Source organism: Drosophila obscura, unplaced genomic scaffold (assembly GCF_018151105.1).
Source record: "Drosophila obscura isolate BZ-5 IFL unplaced genomic scaffold, ASM1815110v1 contig_150, whole genome shotgun sequence".
In the NCBI taxonomy this organism is placed as follows: domain Eukaryota; kingdom Metazoa; phylum Arthropoda; class Insecta; order Diptera; family Drosophilidae; genus Drosophila; species Drosophila obscura.
In genome coordinates this window covers 2853411-2871519 of record NW_024542736.1, presented here as the reverse complement: position 1 = coordinate 2871519, position 18109 = coordinate 2853411, and the positions used below count along the sequence as shown (strand labels likewise).

The 18109-nt window shown below is 48.4% G+C and overlaps 1 protein-coding gene across 1 annotated transcript in view; it reads left to right on the top strand.

Annotated features, from left to right (window-relative positions):
* Nucleotides 1-18109, top strand: part of LOC111077656 (collagen alpha chain CG42342) — a 70610-nt gene that overhangs the window by 47280 nt on the left and 5221 nt on the right. The window contains 10 exon segments of the mRNA XM_022375897.2: nt 1356-1435; nt 1510-1617; nt 1753-1821; nt 2799-2852; nt 3061-3231; nt 3708-3813; nt 7867-7964; nt 17442-17804; nt 17865-17933; nt 17993-18088. Of these exon segments, the coding sequence (XP_022231589.2) occupies nt 1356-1435; nt 1510-1617; nt 1753-1821; nt 2799-2852; nt 3061-3231; nt 3708-3813; nt 7867-7964; nt 17442-17804; nt 17865-17933; nt 17993-18088 (1214 nt within the window).

The window sequence follows — 18109 nt, the reverse complement described above, 5'->3', positions numbered from 1 at the left end:
TTTTGTTCTCATCTCTTGCCTGAGATTCATTTCCAATGCGTTTGCCACACACCCCTTTGCTCACCCTCCGCCTCTGTCTCAGTCTTTGCCACCGCTAACGTTTAGGTGTGCGTGTGAACTGAGAAATCTTTTTTTAATTAAATAAGCATCCCGTAGATTAGGGGACGGGCAACGGCGGCAGCAGTGTGGCCCTTCCTTGGAGTCATGCTGGCTGCCTGTGTCGGCTCACTTCGCACCTACACACACAGCCACGCCCACGCCCAAGACTCCATTCAGACAACCGCCCACCCAATCACGGGGCCAAACAAAGAGCAGGAGGGGCGCGCGTGCTTTTGGTAGTTTGTGGCGCCATTTTAGCGCGAAATGAATTTAAATTGTTTGCCGTCGTTTCCTGCATTAAGGGCAGCTTCCTTTTTGTAGACCGTTGCGGGCTGGCCTGGGCTGGGGCTGGAGCTGTTGCCTCTTGGCCAAAAGAAGAAAAACGAAATTACTTAATTACAACAATTATTATATACTCCCTACCCCAGGCAGTAGGGCGGCCTGGGCAGTAGGCTATGGGGTATGGGCTATGGGGTGGATTTCCTGTTGTATCCTGCTGTTTTGTTGCTGTTGTCTGTTAATTTAATTAAATATTTTCACACCTTCTGCTGCTACATGCACATTCTACAAAGGGATACATAGATTTCCTCTTCCTCTATGGGAATTTTAGGTGTTAATTTCCTGTCTAGTGCGAGTAGATGCAAAACAACAACAGCAACAACCTGCTGCTGCTGCAAGTCGGTTCCAATAAAAATAATTGCCATGGCCAGACAGGCAGGCAGGCAGGCAGGCAGCAGCCGGAGAAAATTACAAGGCACTCACTCTGTGTAGTCCTTGGAGTTTTATGCCACGGAAAATTGCATGCGAAATAATTGAAAAGCATCGACTGCAGCTTTGTCCTGCTGCTGCTCCTTGGCTGCATCCTCCGGCTGTAGATAAAGTTTTCTCACTGCACCGAAATAATAGGAGCCAAAGTGGTTGTAAATATTTTGTGCCCAGCATCCGCTCCCTCTGTCCCGCAGCGTGACAAAATGCTGCGAAAACTCATTTTTCAGCTAAATGAATTTGCGCCAACTGCGCAAAAAACAAGCAGCAAAAGAAAATGGCCAGACAAAAAAAGCGCGCATTTCGGCCATCTAAGGAGGTGGCAAAATGGCTTTGTCACTGGGTGCTGCATCCTGTGGGCACTGTGGGTTCAGGCGAGGCAAGTTCAATGGTCACCTAATGAGGCGACCTTAAGATTACTTTTTCACGATTTACTCAGCGCTGAAACTTTTCCCTCTTACCAAGTGTCCATTTCCATCTATTCATTGCAGGTCCTCCAGGACCGCCCGGCCCACCCGGCAAGCGAGGGAAGCGCGGCAAGAAGGGCGACACCGGCGACAAGGGCGAAGGGGTAAGTGGCAGCCAAGTGCACAACAACGCGTCCATATGCTAAGCCCAGAGAATGTTTTGCTCCACGATCTGCAGGGTCTCAATGGCATCAGCGGCGAGAAGGGCGCGGCTGGGAAGCCCGGCGACAAGGGCCAGAAGGGCGACACCGGCCATCCCGGCATGGATGTCTTCCAGACGGTGAAGGTAAGTCCGTGTCCGTGTTCGTGCTCCACCCCCGAATCCACTTGCAATCCAAGTAAAAAAAAAAACGGCTGCTGCAATTCTCGGCTCAAAATTGAATAGAGTCTAACTGGATCTAAATTGCTTTTGCATTCCTAGGGTCTGAAGAGATCGGTGACAACGCTGCACGGCGGCACGTTGGGCTATGCGGAAATAGTTGCTGTTAAGGTATAGCCACACCCATCAAAACCCGCCACTTACCCCATCCCATCCCTTAATCCACCCACTAGCACTAGCACTCACTCACTCACTCGAGGAGTCCTGCTGTAGTTGTAGACGTGGTCATGGCCATTGCTCAAAGGGCAAATGCAGATGGCCAAGAGATGGCAAGCAAATGCAACAAATTATTTGCAACTTGTTGTCCTTGCCTTGTCCTCTCTCGCTCGGCCCTCTCTCACTTCGTGTGGTCCTGTTTGTTGGTCGTCTGCATTTGTCCTTCCAGCCCCAGTCCCAGTCCAGTCCCAGTCCAGTGTCGTAGTTGGTCTTGTTGTAGTTGTATTTACGAGTATTGTCCCCGCTTCATTGTTGTTTGTATCCGTAATGCTTTTAAGTTGTCTCTCCAGTCAGTCTACAGAGTCTGTCCAGTCTGCAGTCTGCAGTCTGTTGTCTCTGCTGTCTGCTGCTCCTTTGTTTAAACTGCACCATAAATTTGTTGCAACATCGCAGTTTGGTAGACTCCTCTACCTCTACCTCTTCCTTCTCCCTCGTTTTTTCCTTTCCTATACTTTCCTTGCCTTTACTTTACTTTCCTTTCATTTCCAGTGGATGACACTTTTTGGATGCCTTTTCATTTCGTAGATTTCTCTGTAATTTTTAATGGAATTTTCTCATGGCCGTTGGCCGTTGGCCGTTGCCATTTCCCTGTACTGTATTTTCTTCTGTAGACTTTGAGTTTTTCGGCTTAACCAACAAGGGGTGTAGTGTCCTTAGTGTGGGTTTTATTTGCTTTTCATTTGCTTAATCTTGCTTTTTGCAGCAGCTGAAAACTTCTTTATTCTGTATTTTGTATTTTGTTGATTTATATTAACCATTTTATCATTTTTTATGATTACTTTGATTAACCGATTTTTGTAACTTTTTAACTCTTTTTGGTTGATTTTGGTTGATCCTGTGTTGTTGTTGTTTTGTGGTTGGTGCGCTGTAAGGACTTGCAAAAAGCTGGCGTCAATGTATCCGCTTCCACAGTCATACAGCTAAAGGTAAGTTGCTGTCCAGCCCGATGTCGAGTCCCATGGCAGCGCATCCTTTATTCCTTCAGCATGTCCTTTACTTTATGTCCTGCACGTGCCCACCACTCTCTCCCCACTCTCTCTATCTAACCACTGCCTCAAGTTAATCTCTGCCCGAGCAACTCCATGGGCGATCCTAAGCTAATAAACATCTCTCTTTGTATCTGAACCCATTCAGGGTGAGCCTGGGGAGCCTGGTCCGCCAGGACCTGCCGGCGAGCCGGGCCAGCCGGGGGTGCCCGGCGAGCGAGGACCACCAGGCGAAACTGGAGCGCAGGGCGTTCAAGGCGAGGCCGGGCAGGCGGGTCCAGCCGGACCGCCTGGCGTGTCTGGTGCACCTGGCACGAAGGTGAGTACCGACCGAAGGTGATTCACCGAAAAACCCGAAAAACCAAAACAAAGACCCCGAGATAAGGACACCAACAGGCACTCCCGCACACCCACACACACAGCGTCACGTCACACATGCATAACAGCCAACCGAAGAACCGAAGAACCGAGAAGAAGATGTCACCAGGATTAATGCATTATCCGTATAACATTGTGACATTTTAAGTGACTGACTGCCAAGTGATTCGTAGTCTGTGTCCTGGCTGTGCGTGTGTGTGTGTGCGTGTGTGTGTCTGCTTTTGTTCTGCCTCGTTTTCCCATTTTCCTTTTTTGGTTTTTTGGGTTTTTTCACATTATTTATCGTTTATTTATGTATTAAGCGCCTGCCGCACCTTTCCTTCTTGACATTTTCCATTCTGTTTTCGAAGCATTTTCCACTTAATTTTACTCACTCGCATCCGCATGCGCCTTTCTCTGCTCTGTCTCGTTTCGCAGGGTGACAAAGGCGATCGCGGCGATCGTGGCCTAACCACAACCATCAAGGGTGACGAGTTCCCCACGGGCATCATCGAGGGTCCGCCGGGACCGGCTGGACCACCTGGTAAGTGCCAGCTGTACGGGTATATCTATCTGTACACGTCTGCTCTGTTCTGTTTGTTTGTTTGTTCATTTCATCCAACAGCCACTTAAGCACTCTTACGTATAGATACGCAGATACAGATACACGCAGATGCAGATGCAAACGCAGTCGCAGCTTGGGAATCGATCGATCCATCGGATGAGTTTTTCAAGTGTTGCCACGCGGCTGCGGGTCGCCTAATTTATTGTCATCCGAATCTGGGAATGCTCTCACATCACATCACACCACCCGCCTGCAGCGGCACGCCCCCGTCCCACATCTAATTGAGTCATTGACGAACGGAACATTGCGTCCCATGATTTGGCCTTTGATTTTTGGCCTCTTATTTTTGGATGTGGCGTGAAAAGCGACGCAGCGCAGCAGCGGCTCGCCTCGGCTCGTTAAAATGGAAATCAAAATGCCAGCGAGTTGCATTTCCGCTGCCTGCCTGCCTGCCGCCTGCCTGCCTGCCGCCTGCCTGCCTGCTGATTTTAATGGGCTCACACATTTTTTAAATATTTTATTGGATGCCTCGTCCATATTTGGGAAATTTTTCGGGAATTTCATTTGGCGCTGCCGCATTTTGCGATAACATTTACGACCTTTGCGCTCCGCTGCTGCACCCCGCCCAGTTCGGGCCACGACGTCAATTAAATGCGTACCAAATTGTTGGGGAGCTCCTCCACATCCTCCAATCGATGGCTCCCTCCCACTCGCATGGAACGGACGCTGCCCACAGCAACAATAGAATTTCCATTTGTTTGGTTTGGTTTGGCTTGCTTTTATGAGCGCTGGCTGGCCCCAACCAAACACATTTCTGCACTTTATTCGAATTTAATAAACGAAAATAGACCCCAAATAACATGCCGTTCCCGAATAGTGGAGTAGTTCCCCCCTCCCCACCCAACCAACTACATGTCCAACGATTTCCATAAAAATTTGTAGACCCCGAGAACTCGAAACACTTCTCGCAGTCGTAAAAATGCAACTTTATGTCATTTATGTTGCTTTTAGCGGCTCATTAGCATGGGATTGGACAGCCATCGAGAGCTGTAGCTGTAGTACCTATTGGGCACAGAATGGGTTGTGGGGGAGACAGCTTGTACTATTGTTTTACTAGGGGCACTCAGGGGCTCGCATAATAAACCAGCAATCGGTTGAGCTTGGACTGGGGCCAATGATGAGTGGATAGATTGATGGCCCATAACTGTCGTCTGCGACATTGAAAACTCCTTTGCCGAATTGATGGATTGTCAATGGATGGCTGGATCGATGGATGGCCGAAAAGAATTTCAATTAAACTGCTCGCTCAAACAGAGATTCAATTGAGGCCTTTCTTTGGGGGGGTTTCTCCATCTTCCGATTCCAAGTGGATGTACCAGCGAGTGCCCCTAATGCATTTGAGCGTGGCATCAATTAAGCGCTTGTCCGCGGCTTGTACGACCCGCATCCACTTGCCTTATCAGTGGGCTGGCATCAAAGTGCTCCGATGTTGCAGTTGCAGTTGCATTCGATGTGATTGCGATGATTACGATGCCCATGCCCATTACGAGGCCATTGTTTCTAGATTTCTTCCTGGGCTGCCACCAGATCTGCGGCTGTTGATAGCCAAACGTTGCCCAGTTGCACCATTGCAGTTGCAGTTGCACCAGTGCCTGCCCCCTGTGCGCCTCTGCTTCTCTGTGTCCGCTGCCTGATGGACATGAAATTGCAATTTATTTGTTCCGCAACGCCCTCCCCCCGTCCCGAAATCAGCAACGACCAACTGGAGGAAGTCGTCGCTGGAGCTCATGGGACATCATTTGGTCTTGATTTGAATAAATTGAGTGTCATTTGTATTTTGGGATTTCTTTCGTCTGGTCTCGACGGCTTGGCTTGGCTTGGCTGGGCTTGGCTTATCTTATCGTTCTCGTAATTAGTTAAGCTTTTGCTTTGCTCCACAGACGCACAGACAGGCCCTCCCCAGAGCCGCAATCTCTCACAGCAATTGAATGTGTCATTCCCTGAAAATGCTGGTCCAGCAGGAGAAAACCCACACACAATCTCAGAAGTCTCAGGCTGTAATAGCGAACAAAAAATTCAATTTATTTATTTGATTTATTTGAATTTCATTTAATTTGGTTTTGGTTTTTGGTTGATTGCATTTCGTCTTTGGGCTGCTAGACTCCAGAGTCTAGACTGTACGAGAGTGTATGAAATTAAAACTTATCTTTTGCATTTCATCTGCAAACAAGGCAACAAGCGAAAACAAAGCCGGCAATCCAATATCCTGGACTGGACACCATAAATCCGCAAATCCTGCCACTTGAATCCACTCTGCCGCTCTTCTTGGGGCTCTGTCTGCCATTGTGGAAATAGTTTTATGTTTTTATTTTGTATTTTGTTTGCAATTGTCGCCTAAAATGCTTAACCGTGAATTATGCAACCATAAATGGGAAAACTCTGGCCGAGACAATGAAAGAGTGGCAACGAGTGGAGATGGGGCATGCAGACACATATATTTTATAAACAAATGGGAAACGACATCTACAGGATCTACAGAAACCCAAATTGTCGTCCCGTTTCGTCCGTTCGTCCAGGCAGGCAGGCAGGCAGGCAAGTCTGGCAAATTTATGCTCAACCGAGTATCTGACCAACGGACACGACACGACCTAGTCCTCGCCCTCGACCTCTCCCTAAAACCCAATTTTACGAACTTAATAAATTTTCTATATCTTTTCGCACAAAATACACACGAAACACACACAGACACACACACACAAGGGCACATTTTGACAAGCCGCACAATTGGATTTATCTATGATATGACTCCTCTTGTAGCACCCCCATTGTTGGCTGTGCAAATGGTCTCATTTAATGGCCATGGTAAATAGCAGTGCCAGAGCCAGAGCCCATCATGGCCATGGCAAAAAAAGGGGAACGCTATTTCTCATTATTTTAACTAAACAGGTTGCCCATCCACAGTGGGGCAAAGTCAATTTAACGCTGATCGATTTATGGGCCAGGGCCACTTGGCGGTATTGCCCCGAGTTGAGGCAGCTTAACAACAGAATGCGCAAATTGAGTGAAGAATGAAGAGGGGGCTTTTGCTTTTGATGGGGCAAAAAGTGGCTGTCGTAGTCGTTGTCGTTGTCTCTGGAAGACCAAGAGATTGGAAACAGATGAACACAAATTGGATTTGAATGCGGGAGGAGCCACCGAATGGGAGTACTATGAGTACGAATACGAGTACGAGTATTTGCTGCGAACACAGATTCAATTTCAGCTGCAGTTCATTGGGCATCCTTGATGGCATAAATAAATTCCTTCTGGGAGCTTCTGGCAGCTGGCTGCTGGCAGCAGCAGGGAAAGTGCAACTTTTGCATATTAAATTGTTATTCTGCATCTGTTTGCCTCTCAATTCAGCTGAGTTGCTGCGTTTTGCAGGAAGACAAGGTATGACGAGTGGGTAGTTGGGTGGCTGGCTGGCTGGCTGGCTTTAAGTAGGTCAAGTCGCTGGCGATGCATTTGCCTTAGCGTTATTAGCATTGTCGTAGAAAGAAGCAGAAGCCTCGAACTACGAACCACTTGAGTACAGCGATTGGCAACCACTGTGGCCTGAACTGAACCCAGTTTAATTCATTCTTTGGCAAATAAACAATTTGCATTTTGAACTAAGCCAAAGCAACCCCATTCAGCCCATCAAGAGGAGAGGTCTGTCCTGTCCCGTCTGTCCTTCGATCCCTTATCATCAACCAGTTGTACAAATTGCTGACCAAAACCAACAAATGATTGTGGAGGACTCGGGGGCAGGGCTGGGCTGGGCAGGGCTGGCAGTTTATTGAGCTCTTGTTGCTCTATAATTACAAAAGGTAGCGCCTGGTCATGCCCCTCCCACTGTTTGCATAGCACTTGTGGGCTGTATCTGTATCTGTGTATCTGCGTATCTGCGTATCTGGCTATCTGCATGAATCTGTGTATCTGTATTTTGTTTACACGAATTTTGGAAATCTGTCACTAGATATTTGAGGCTAAAATTAACATTTTCACCACCAGGTCCACCAGGGGAGCCCGGCGTGCCCGGCGAGGCGGGACCCATCGGACCAGCTGGACCCCCCGGCGAGAAAGGACCGCGCGGCAAGCGTGGCAAGCGGGTGAGTAATCAAACAAAAAATAATAAGAGAGCGAAAAAAAAATGAGAAGGAAAAACTTGATTTCCACTCGATTTTTAATTGGAAACCCGACCGAGTGCGGGCCGTGCTGTAAATTGAGTTGAAAAACAGCAGCGCGAAAGAGCGCTACGCAAGAAGTGTATTATCATGTAAATTACTTTTGTAAAAATGCGTGGGCGTGTGCGTTAATGTTATGCTAATCTGTAAATAAAAGTGCGTCAAAGCGCGGCGACTGCGAATCCCCCCCACGCCCCCCATCGTATACCCGAGGGCGTTGGGTGTAAATATGAACGTGGCACATCCTTTCCTATCCTTCCGCATGGCCAGGTCGAGTCCCCCCCCGCTCGGCTGGGCACTCTCTCACCCACCCTCACCTACCTGCATGTTGAATGTCGTCTATGTAATGAGCATGTTTACACGACTCCGGCAGCCATGAACGTGCTGCCGCTGCCACTGCTCCACTCATTACTCATTACACCGCCTAGCCCGTAATGAGAACTATGTACATAGATGTGTACATACCCAAGTACTGCTCGTAGTATGTGCCTGAATATGTTTAGATTGGCGTGGAGGAGCACTACTTTGACAGCCCGCGAAGATGTTCCGCGTGCGTCGCAAACTACAATCAAAGTTCGCCAATTCCCGCCCCGCTGCTGCTGCTGCTCCGATGTAAGGACGTTGATAGGAGAGCGTAAAAGTATGTGACAGATACTTTGCCAGGGTAGGCCCCCAGGGAGACATCGTGACAGCGGCAGCGCCAGCGAAACTATGTCGAAGCTCATCGAAATTGTCAAAAATGTTTGCTGCTCTCTAATCTGCGGCCTTAATTTATGGGGCACCTCCCAGGAACGAACACTCAACGGCACTCTCTGGGTGTATCTGCAGCATTTATCTAGTCGTTTTGTATCTACGATGGGGGGCTCTGGCTCTGTCTATGGCTCCGCTCTTCCCTGGAATGTCAACAGTGCAAAGATACTTAACATTTTTATTGGCACTTGAAGTGTCGGCAGCTGTTGCCGCCTTCTGACGTGTTGATGGATGCACGATATGGAACGGCATGGGTATGGGGATGGCAATGGTGGAATTTTCATTTCATTTTTTCCTTTTCTTTTCTCTGATGTGCTCTGCTCTGCCGTGCTGTGTTTTGCCGTGCTCTGGGTGTCAGGGGGGGCATATATGAATATGTAGCCAGCCCCAGCACGTGTTTGTGTACGTTATGAAAAATGCATAAGCGCCGCCAGCCAAGCACAGGGAGATTGTGTGTGTGTGTGTGTGTGTGTGGGGGATGATCTCTCTGCCTTAGGATTCAACTTGATCTGGTGGCTGTGTAGGAGAGTTTGCTATTGATATGGGATATGGTGTATGGTTTATGCGTGTGTGTTTCTGTGTGTGTGCATATATATTATATGTTTATGTATGTATGCTGCTCAACCAAAGGCGCAAACATTTGCGCATTTTGCCAAGGAGGAAAGAAACATTCTGATTATTGTGCAGCACACAACAACAGAAACCAGCAAGAGGCAAGGGGCAGGAGGCAAAGTCAAAGTCATGGGTGTACTCGAGCTGTTGCTGTAATAACGCGTAATGCCATAAGAGAAAACAGACGATGTGCGATGGGGCATGGCCAACACCCAACACCAAACCGAATGCCAATACGCCCGGCAGCAAAAAAACAACAAACAACAAACGGCGGCAGGCAGCATTGGCAGCAGTCAGCAGGCAGCATTGGCAACGTGCAACGCAACTTTTATGACTCTGCCGTGGATTTTCTTTCAATCCGAACGAGGGCGGCTCTATAATTTCTGCACATGAGTCCTACAGTAATAAAATTGGTTATATTCCAGCTATTCCCTGCATTGATCGCTTGACAATTAAAAAGTTTTATTGAATTAATTGTTTCCTTATGGCATCAAAATTTATTTAGCCCAATCGAAATTCAGTTTTCTTTTTTTGCGAAGAAACTAAAAGGAAAAGGAAGGAAATTAATACAATCGATTGGTCTGCTCTTTGCAAACTTTTCAATTGCCCCCCTGGGGCGGCTCTTAGTCTCTGCCTCTCTGCGTGACTCAATGTACGTAGCCGTTATGCTGCCGCAGCTCCTGCCCTGCCACCATCATAAGCTGTGGCGCTGCAGCAACGTGATGTCAAAACAAATGAAAGTCATAAGAAACGGCAGGCAGGCAGGCTGCCACTGCCACGGCTGCCACTGCTGCTGCTGCTGCTGCTTGGCTTTGCCTTTGGGGCCTTCTTCTTCGGCAAACAAACAAAACTTTTGGCAACAAACAGAAAAAGAAACAACAAAAAAAGTATCTATATTGGCACCCATGCGCCCCTCGCGCCACAGGCAGTGTGCAGCATAAAAATTATTTGCAACAATTGCCGTCATCTTTCGCTGAAACGTGACGCCCTCCAGGCTCTCCAGCAAGTTGATTTTCCAATGAGGCTTCGATTTTCCTCGAAAGGCCGCCCAATGCGATGCGAATGGAAATCTGTGTGTGTGTGTGTGTGTGTGTGTGTCTCTCATGTGGAGGTGGACGATGATGCAAATCGATGGGAAATATATAATGCGCATAAGCCGCCACCGTTGTGCGTCACATTTTGTGCCCATTTTGCCAAATTTGGAAATGCATTTAATTTGATTAGAAATTCATGTAATTAGTTCGGCAAGTCGTAAAAAAATGCCTCAATTGCCGGCGTGCTATTTTCAAATCTACATTTATCCGCTTTTCTCTTCTGCCACGCCTTCTGCCTCCCTGGGCCAGATGCTTCTGTCTATGGATCTGGCCAAAGCCATTTCCATTTCCATTTCCCCTTTTTTGCCTTGCTGCTTTTTTTGAGTCATAAAAAGAAGGCACAACGCAATTGTTGGCATTATAAATTTGACATGTTATTTTCGTCGCCTCGTCAGAATAAAATGCTCATATAGATTGCCACATGCCCGGACGAGGGGCAGGCGACGGGCTCGGGCTCGGGGTCGGTGCCGGGGCCGAGGCCGTGGCATGATGACGGGTTAGCATATGAAATGAATTTGATGTGTCTAGTGAGGCGTGAGTGAGTGAAAGCTGGAAGAAGAAATGACTCTATACCGAAATGAAGTTGTTCCCTTCCCTGTTCCCTATACCCTGGGGGTCTGTCGCAGCTCTGGGCAATGCAAGGGCTAATCCCAGTGACAAAAGACGAGCTAAGTCATCTGTGAACAGCAGTGCTCAGCGATTGCAAAATGATATGAAAAATCCCAGGACTCCCCGCTTAAATGTAGGGTATGAAAATTATGATTTTTGCCTGCATGGCTGCGAGGCAAAAATGAAATTTACGATCCAGCATCACATTAAAAATTTAAATTAATTTCAAACTGTGTGTGTGTGTCGGGGCAAATACAGCGGGAATTTATTTCTATTTATTATGCGCACTGACAGAGAGCTCGCTTTAGCTGTAGCTGGAGCATCGCTGTGGCTCTTGCCACATTTGAACAATATTTTGGTTTAATAAAGTTGCAACAATAACTCACAGATATCTCACCGAAAAAGGGATTGGGTTTGGGATGGGCGAGGTAAAACAACAACAACAAAAGCGAAAACTGTTTGTGAAGCGTTTATGTCAAATTTATGTTAATATATTTTACAAACAATCGTTGCTCAGTTCGGTGGGGGCCCATGTCAAGTTTGTTGTCTTTCGGGGCCCTTCACATCAGCATAAATTTCCCTGTATCCCGTCGGCTCGCATTTCTTATCAAGGAGAAGTTTCCCTGGCTGCTCCCTGCCTTCCAGCTTGCTGCTCTGTCTCAGTAAATAGAGTCATAAAAATTGCGAAAGTCGCAAAAAGTGTAAGAAAGATACACGAAGGGGAAAACTTGTCAATTCGTTACACGTCACACGGTCCCCAAAAACTCCCCAATGGTCGGGTATGGGCTGGGATGGTAATGCGATCCCCAGGAACTCCACACATACGAAGCAACCGCAGTCGGAAGCTGCCACACATACACGCACACTCATCTCCCTGGCACAAATCAAAGACTTAAAGTTGCTTACATGGAAATCCAAATGACAACGAAGACGTGGCACAGGCACAGGCCCAGGCTGACCCTTTTTAAGGATGTCTGTGTGCCACTCTGCCACTCAAAGGGTTCATCTCTGCCGTTCGTTGCACACTTGGCCAATTCGTTTCCTTGGGTGTTGCCTAAACGACGCAATAAGCTTAACACTTTCAGCCCTACACCCCGCTACACCACTGCTCAATTCTCAGATTTTCATTGCTTCAGCTTGAGTGGAGCCGAGTTGCCTTCTTTTGTTTGATATTTTCACTGATTTGGTAAGCTCCACGCAAGGCTCTACAATTCACGAAATGGCCAACAATGTGAGCTTGTGTGTGTGTCTGTGTGTGTGTGTCTGTGTGTTACGTCATTGTTCATTGAAAAGTGCGCAGCATGCAAATTTGCCCGTCTCGTCGCTTCTCTTCAGCTCTTTTGTGCGCAATTTTCCAATTTTCCTGCTGCGGCAATTATTTGCGGTCAATGTCCATATATCTTTATATTGAATGGCGGACTGGCTGGCTGGCTGGCTGGCTGGCGAAATTGAACCCTGGACCCCCGCAAAAAAAAAGAGAAGAAAAAGCCGGTCAAGCATAACGTGGCTCGTACATGCCACAGGACATGCGTGGGTACATGCCATGGGACAATCTGTGTGTGCTGGTCGGGGTGCGTGGCCATGTTATGTCCTGGGCCCCCAAGGGTGTGCGTAACTTTTATTTTATGGCCGCTGATGATGAGAGCGCTGTGGGAGTCACAAAAACGATTGAATAAAGAAATCCAGCCGCACACACCCATACGTTGGGGGGCTACAACCCAACCACCAATCGCACTCCCAAGTTGCTCCCCGCCTAGTCAACCTCATAGAAATTTATGGGCACGCGTGCTACATTGACGTGGGTTTGAGGTTACACCAGAGTGGAGCTCTGATGGAAGGAAGGAAGGAAGCATTCACTGGATGGCTGGGGTGGGGGGTGCATGCAAAAGTAGCGAAATTATACGAAACGAACGCTTCAGCTTCAGCTTTGCCACCAACAGCCAAGAGGCAGCCACACCAATGCCAACTGCTGCCAACTTGGCATTGATGTGCCACCTTATTGTGGTTGTTGTTCGCGACGCGTCGTCTGTGGCGGCAAAACGACGAAATCTTTAACAACGATTTCCCTAAATACTTCCGAATTTCATACATATTACAATATCACGGCAACATCAGCGACGACAGGGAGCAGGGGGCAGGAGGCAGCAGCAGGAGCTTGGGAAAACCGCAGCAACAATGTTTGCGGGTAGAGGGGGCGGTGTGGAGCGAAATCACGTGAAATTTTTACAACAGAACCTAACTTGTTTTTTTTTGGTTTTTCTGTGGCATGCTTAATGCTGCTGGTGCACAGTGGATGCGAGCAGGGTGAAAGCGAACAGAAAGTTGCACTGAGTGGCACGCAGATGATTGAGAAAGTTGCAGGCCACTCGTTCCATTACTTATTTGTTTATGCTGATGATAAATTCCCCAGTGCGAGAAGGAGGGACATATCATGCAGAATATATCTACGTATCTCAGGGGACACTTCTTCCCCTTTGTTTATACTGGTAGTTTTTCTCTCGCTGTCTCCCATTGTGCCATCTCCCATCAATGGGAAGCGGCGGAACATATTACGAATTTAATGCGCTCGCGTACTTGCGAAGAACTTCGCTTTTTCCTCACCCTTACCCTTACCCTTCCCCTTCCCCTTTCCTGCCATCGTCGAATGTTTTGTAAACTTTTGTGGCAAACGCGAAACGCATTACATGCCATGAAGTGGCGGGATTTCGGCTGTGGCATGGCATTGGGGCAAGTTCTGTGTGTGTGTGTGTGTATGAGCCGGAAACGGGCTGCAAAACTTTCACCTCAGGCGGGGGAGTTTTTTTTGGTATTTATTTTTGTTCTTTTGCAACTCCTCGTTGCTGCTCGTTGCTGTTATGGCCTGAGAAAAATATGAAATTTCAAAAGAGGAAACTGCCAGGGAAAATGAAAAATTGTGGAAAATATGCGCGCACGCAAGATGGTGGCGCGAAACAGACGGCGGATTGGGGATTGGAACGGACGGATGGAACCCATCACGGGACCGGCGCGCCGGGCGGCACATGCTGTACTTGAAGCTGCCCTTGCTGGTCGCTTCCTTTATCTCTTTCGCACTCGGCAGCGACATCCAGGCGGCAAAGGTCGCGTCGAGATCAAAATGATTTTCAATTTAACGCGTTTACGTGCGGCCATTTGTCTGTTTTACGCTCTCTTTCGGTACAGGACAGGGGACAGAGACAGGGGACCGAGACACGGGACAGGGCAGCTTTAAATGGAGAAACTACGCCGGTCGCATGCTGAGGAGCAATCCAATGATGCGGCGTGGGGCTCACACGCAGAGTGGACAGACATTCTGGCAATTAATTTACAATTACAATCCGGGATTGTTTGGTGGCAACTAAATTGGAAAACAAAAAACAAAAAAAACAAAGAGAAAGGCTGCGCCTGAAAGTATGCTGCAGAACGTGTGCTGACTGTGGAGGGTCGAATGGGAATGGAAAATTCATTTGCTGCATCATTTGTGCGTTAAATTGAAAGGCGTTTGTGCAAATATTTTCAATATTTACGCATAATTGAAGAGAAAGTCCCCTCACACACACACACACACACACATTTATTTGTGTGTTGTTTGTGTAAGTGCGAGTGGGGGGGAGTGGGAGGCTGATGCTGGGGATACTTTGAAAATTAAATTCAGCCCGAGGCGCTCGCTCGCACAAATATTGATACATTCTAATGGATTTCCTTACAGACACACACTCATACACACTCATGCACACCCACGCACACATATAGAAGAAGCTGATTGGGATTTTGGGCTGACTGCCGAAAAGGCACAGGCACCAGCAGCAGCAGAAGCAGCACCAGAATCCAGGCAGAATCAGTTTTATTTTTTTTTGCGAGTCCTTTCGTAGTTAGGCAGCTGCGCCAACAATCGTCCTTGGCAGTCTAACAAACATTCACCCAATTCACTTGGCCCCGTCCGTATTCGCATTCGGATTCGCATCTGTATCTGTGTATCTGTAAATGTATCTTTTATTTATGTTATTTATCGTATCTGATGCTGGCTCCGGGCAGCTGCCTTTAAAAGCCTTTAAACCTCTTCGTATAGCCTTTTTGCTTTCAAGTTCTTTTGCTTTTTCTTTGTCTCTTGGAGGGGGAATGTTGGGCCCCCGTGTAAGCCCCCAAAGTGTCCCGTAATTATCGCAAAAGGCAAATGTTAAGCACTCGGCTTTAATTCAAATCGCTTTAATTGCTCTACAAAATGGCCATCAGGGTGGAAGCCGCAACTGAAGCCAAAGGGAATTCCCCATTCCGCATTAGAAACAATGTGCAAAAGTTGGTAACAAAGCGCCAACTGAGGCATCTCCTGGCTTCCTTATGCGCCACACAACCAACACCTGCTCGCACACACACACACACACACTGCACACACCCATATGCAGATGAGCTCTCGGGCATACATACGCCTGAAGAAAATGCGCAGAGAGAAAAAGTTGGGCAAGAGTTGGGCATAATGGCGTAGAATGGGAAGTGCATTTGTGGTTAGCTTTGGCTGGCTGCTCCTCCGTCTCCAATGATTCCTTCTCTGCTGCTGCTGCTGCTGCTGCTGTGCAACGCCCCACAACTTGTCCTTGCTGTCTCTCATTGCTTTGTCTTTTGCCGTTTGGGTGGAACCAACAACTTGTGCATATGCCACGCCACATCCTGTCCGTATAAGTGTGCGTTAAGCGGTTACATTGTTGTGCTTTCTCTTCTCTGATCTTCTCTGTGTGGTTTTTGTGCTCATTGTTACTGCCACTGCCACTGCCTGATGCTTTTCTTGCTCGGTTTTAATAACTGTAAGTACGCTACTTCCTGTGACAACAGACCGGCAACAAGAAAATGTAATTGTTGCACATGCCTGGGCATTTTGCAAGGATATTACACGCCGGCACACAGACAGGCTGAATGGCATAATGCCCGGCAAGAGGATGGCCAAATGGATAATGGATACATTTAATCGGATTTCGTCATAACTCAATGCCAGTCACCGCAGACACAGCAGATACATTTGCATTGCATTCGCATTAAATCGAATACGAAACTCAACTTTAATCCTATGACCGACAGAAGTCGATTCAATATTCCAGCCAGTGTGGAGCATCTCGAGTCGAGTGTCTCTCTCTATTGGCTCGAGCCACTTGTGTAAATGGCTTTTCCCTTATTTTGCTCGCTTCTTAACATATTTCCCCAGCATTCTATAGTTGTTTTTGTTCTTGCTGTGGTTGCCTTTTATGACTTTCAGCATTTGCCTAATAGAGGTTTTTGTGCGGCTGCAATGCGGTCTGAATGCAATTCCAACGCCCCCGCCACAGCCACAAAGCTTTTGGTAATTTTCCACCATCCACTTCACGGTGGATGCAGCTGGTGTGTGTGTGTGTATGTGTGTGCACTTTGGACTCATCGAAGCTTGGGTCCTGGTGTGGTTTCGGTTCGTTGTTGTCTCTGGAGCGGCAGCACTCTGGAAATTTGCCTAGCAGCGCCACAAAAAAAAATAAGGAAGAAGAAAAAAAAAACAATTAATTGTCTTTTGCTATGCACACACACACACACACACACACACACACACACACCTACAATGACAAGAGCCAAAGAGCAAAGCACACAAACACACATGGGAGGGAGTACATTTAAGCACATAAAGCACACAAACACACACACACAGACATACACACGAGGAGCACTCGCACTCGCACAGGCACTCGCATAGGCACTCGAAGCACGTAGAGAAGTCGCTGGCTGTCGTTGACTTTATTTTCGACTCTCGTACTCGCACTCGCACTCGCTCCTCTGCTCGCACTCACCCAACAAAAGCTCCACGGTTCCATCCATCCCGTCATCGGTTTTAAAGATTTTCTATGCAGGCCATTGTCTGAGCCAGGTCTGGGAAATGAGAGTGGAGGAGTGGGGTGAGTGGGATGCTGCTCCAACTTGCACTTAACACAATTTCGTGGCACACAAAAGACTTTCGCTGCGGCACACGGCACAAGCCAAGCCAAGCCACCCAACCACCGTAGCACACCGCACACCGCACCACACCGCACCCACTGCCCCAATTTAACCCAAGCCAACCCAACACCCCACTCTGGTTTTTTTTGGGTAAACTTTTTTTTTTGTTTTTGGCGAATTACGCGCCGCTTTTGTTGCCTCTTCAAAGCGTGTGGAACGAGCGCGTGCAACGCCTCGGGCGGTGCCACGTGGCATAAATTAATCTCCACACTAAATTTGCCATCTTCTTTCTCCCCCATCACGCTCTGTTCCCACCCCCTTAACTCTTGCTTCCGTCTATCCATACATCCATACCCGCATCGAACGCAATCGCAATCGCCATCCACTGCAGCTCTTTGGGCCTGGTGGCACGAAGCTGGACGAGGACTATGACGATCCGCCGGTGACACTGTTGCGTGGCCCGCCAGGACCGCCTGGGCTGGCTGGCAAGGATGGACGCGACGGACGCGATGGCAGCAAGGGCGATGCCGGCGAGCCCGGCGAACCTGGTTCCTTGGGGCCACGCGGCTTGGACGGCCTGCCTGGGGAGCCCGGCATAGAGGGGCCGCCAGGTCTGCCCGGATATCAGGGGCCGCCTGGGGAGAAGGGCGATCGCGGGGACATTGGGCCGCCAGGATTGATGGGGCCACCGGGTCTACCTGGCCCACCTGGCTATCCTGGCGTCAAAGGCGACAAAGGGGATCGTGGCGATTCGGTGAGTACTTCAAGTGCGCTGCTAATGAATCCACAGCTCAAGGATATCGTTCGATTTCAGTACCGTAAGATGCGTCGTCGCCAGGATGACGGCATGGCCGATGCCCCACACATGCCCACCATCGAATACGTAAGCCACCACCGAAAATGATTAAGTGCCAAGTGATTTGATTTGATTTCTTTTCCCAGTTGTATGGCCCACCGGGACCGCCCGGCCCCATGGGCCCGCCAGGACACACAGGCGCCCAAGGCGACCGCGGCTTGGATGGACGCAAAGGGGATTCGGTAAGAGTCCTTAAAACATAG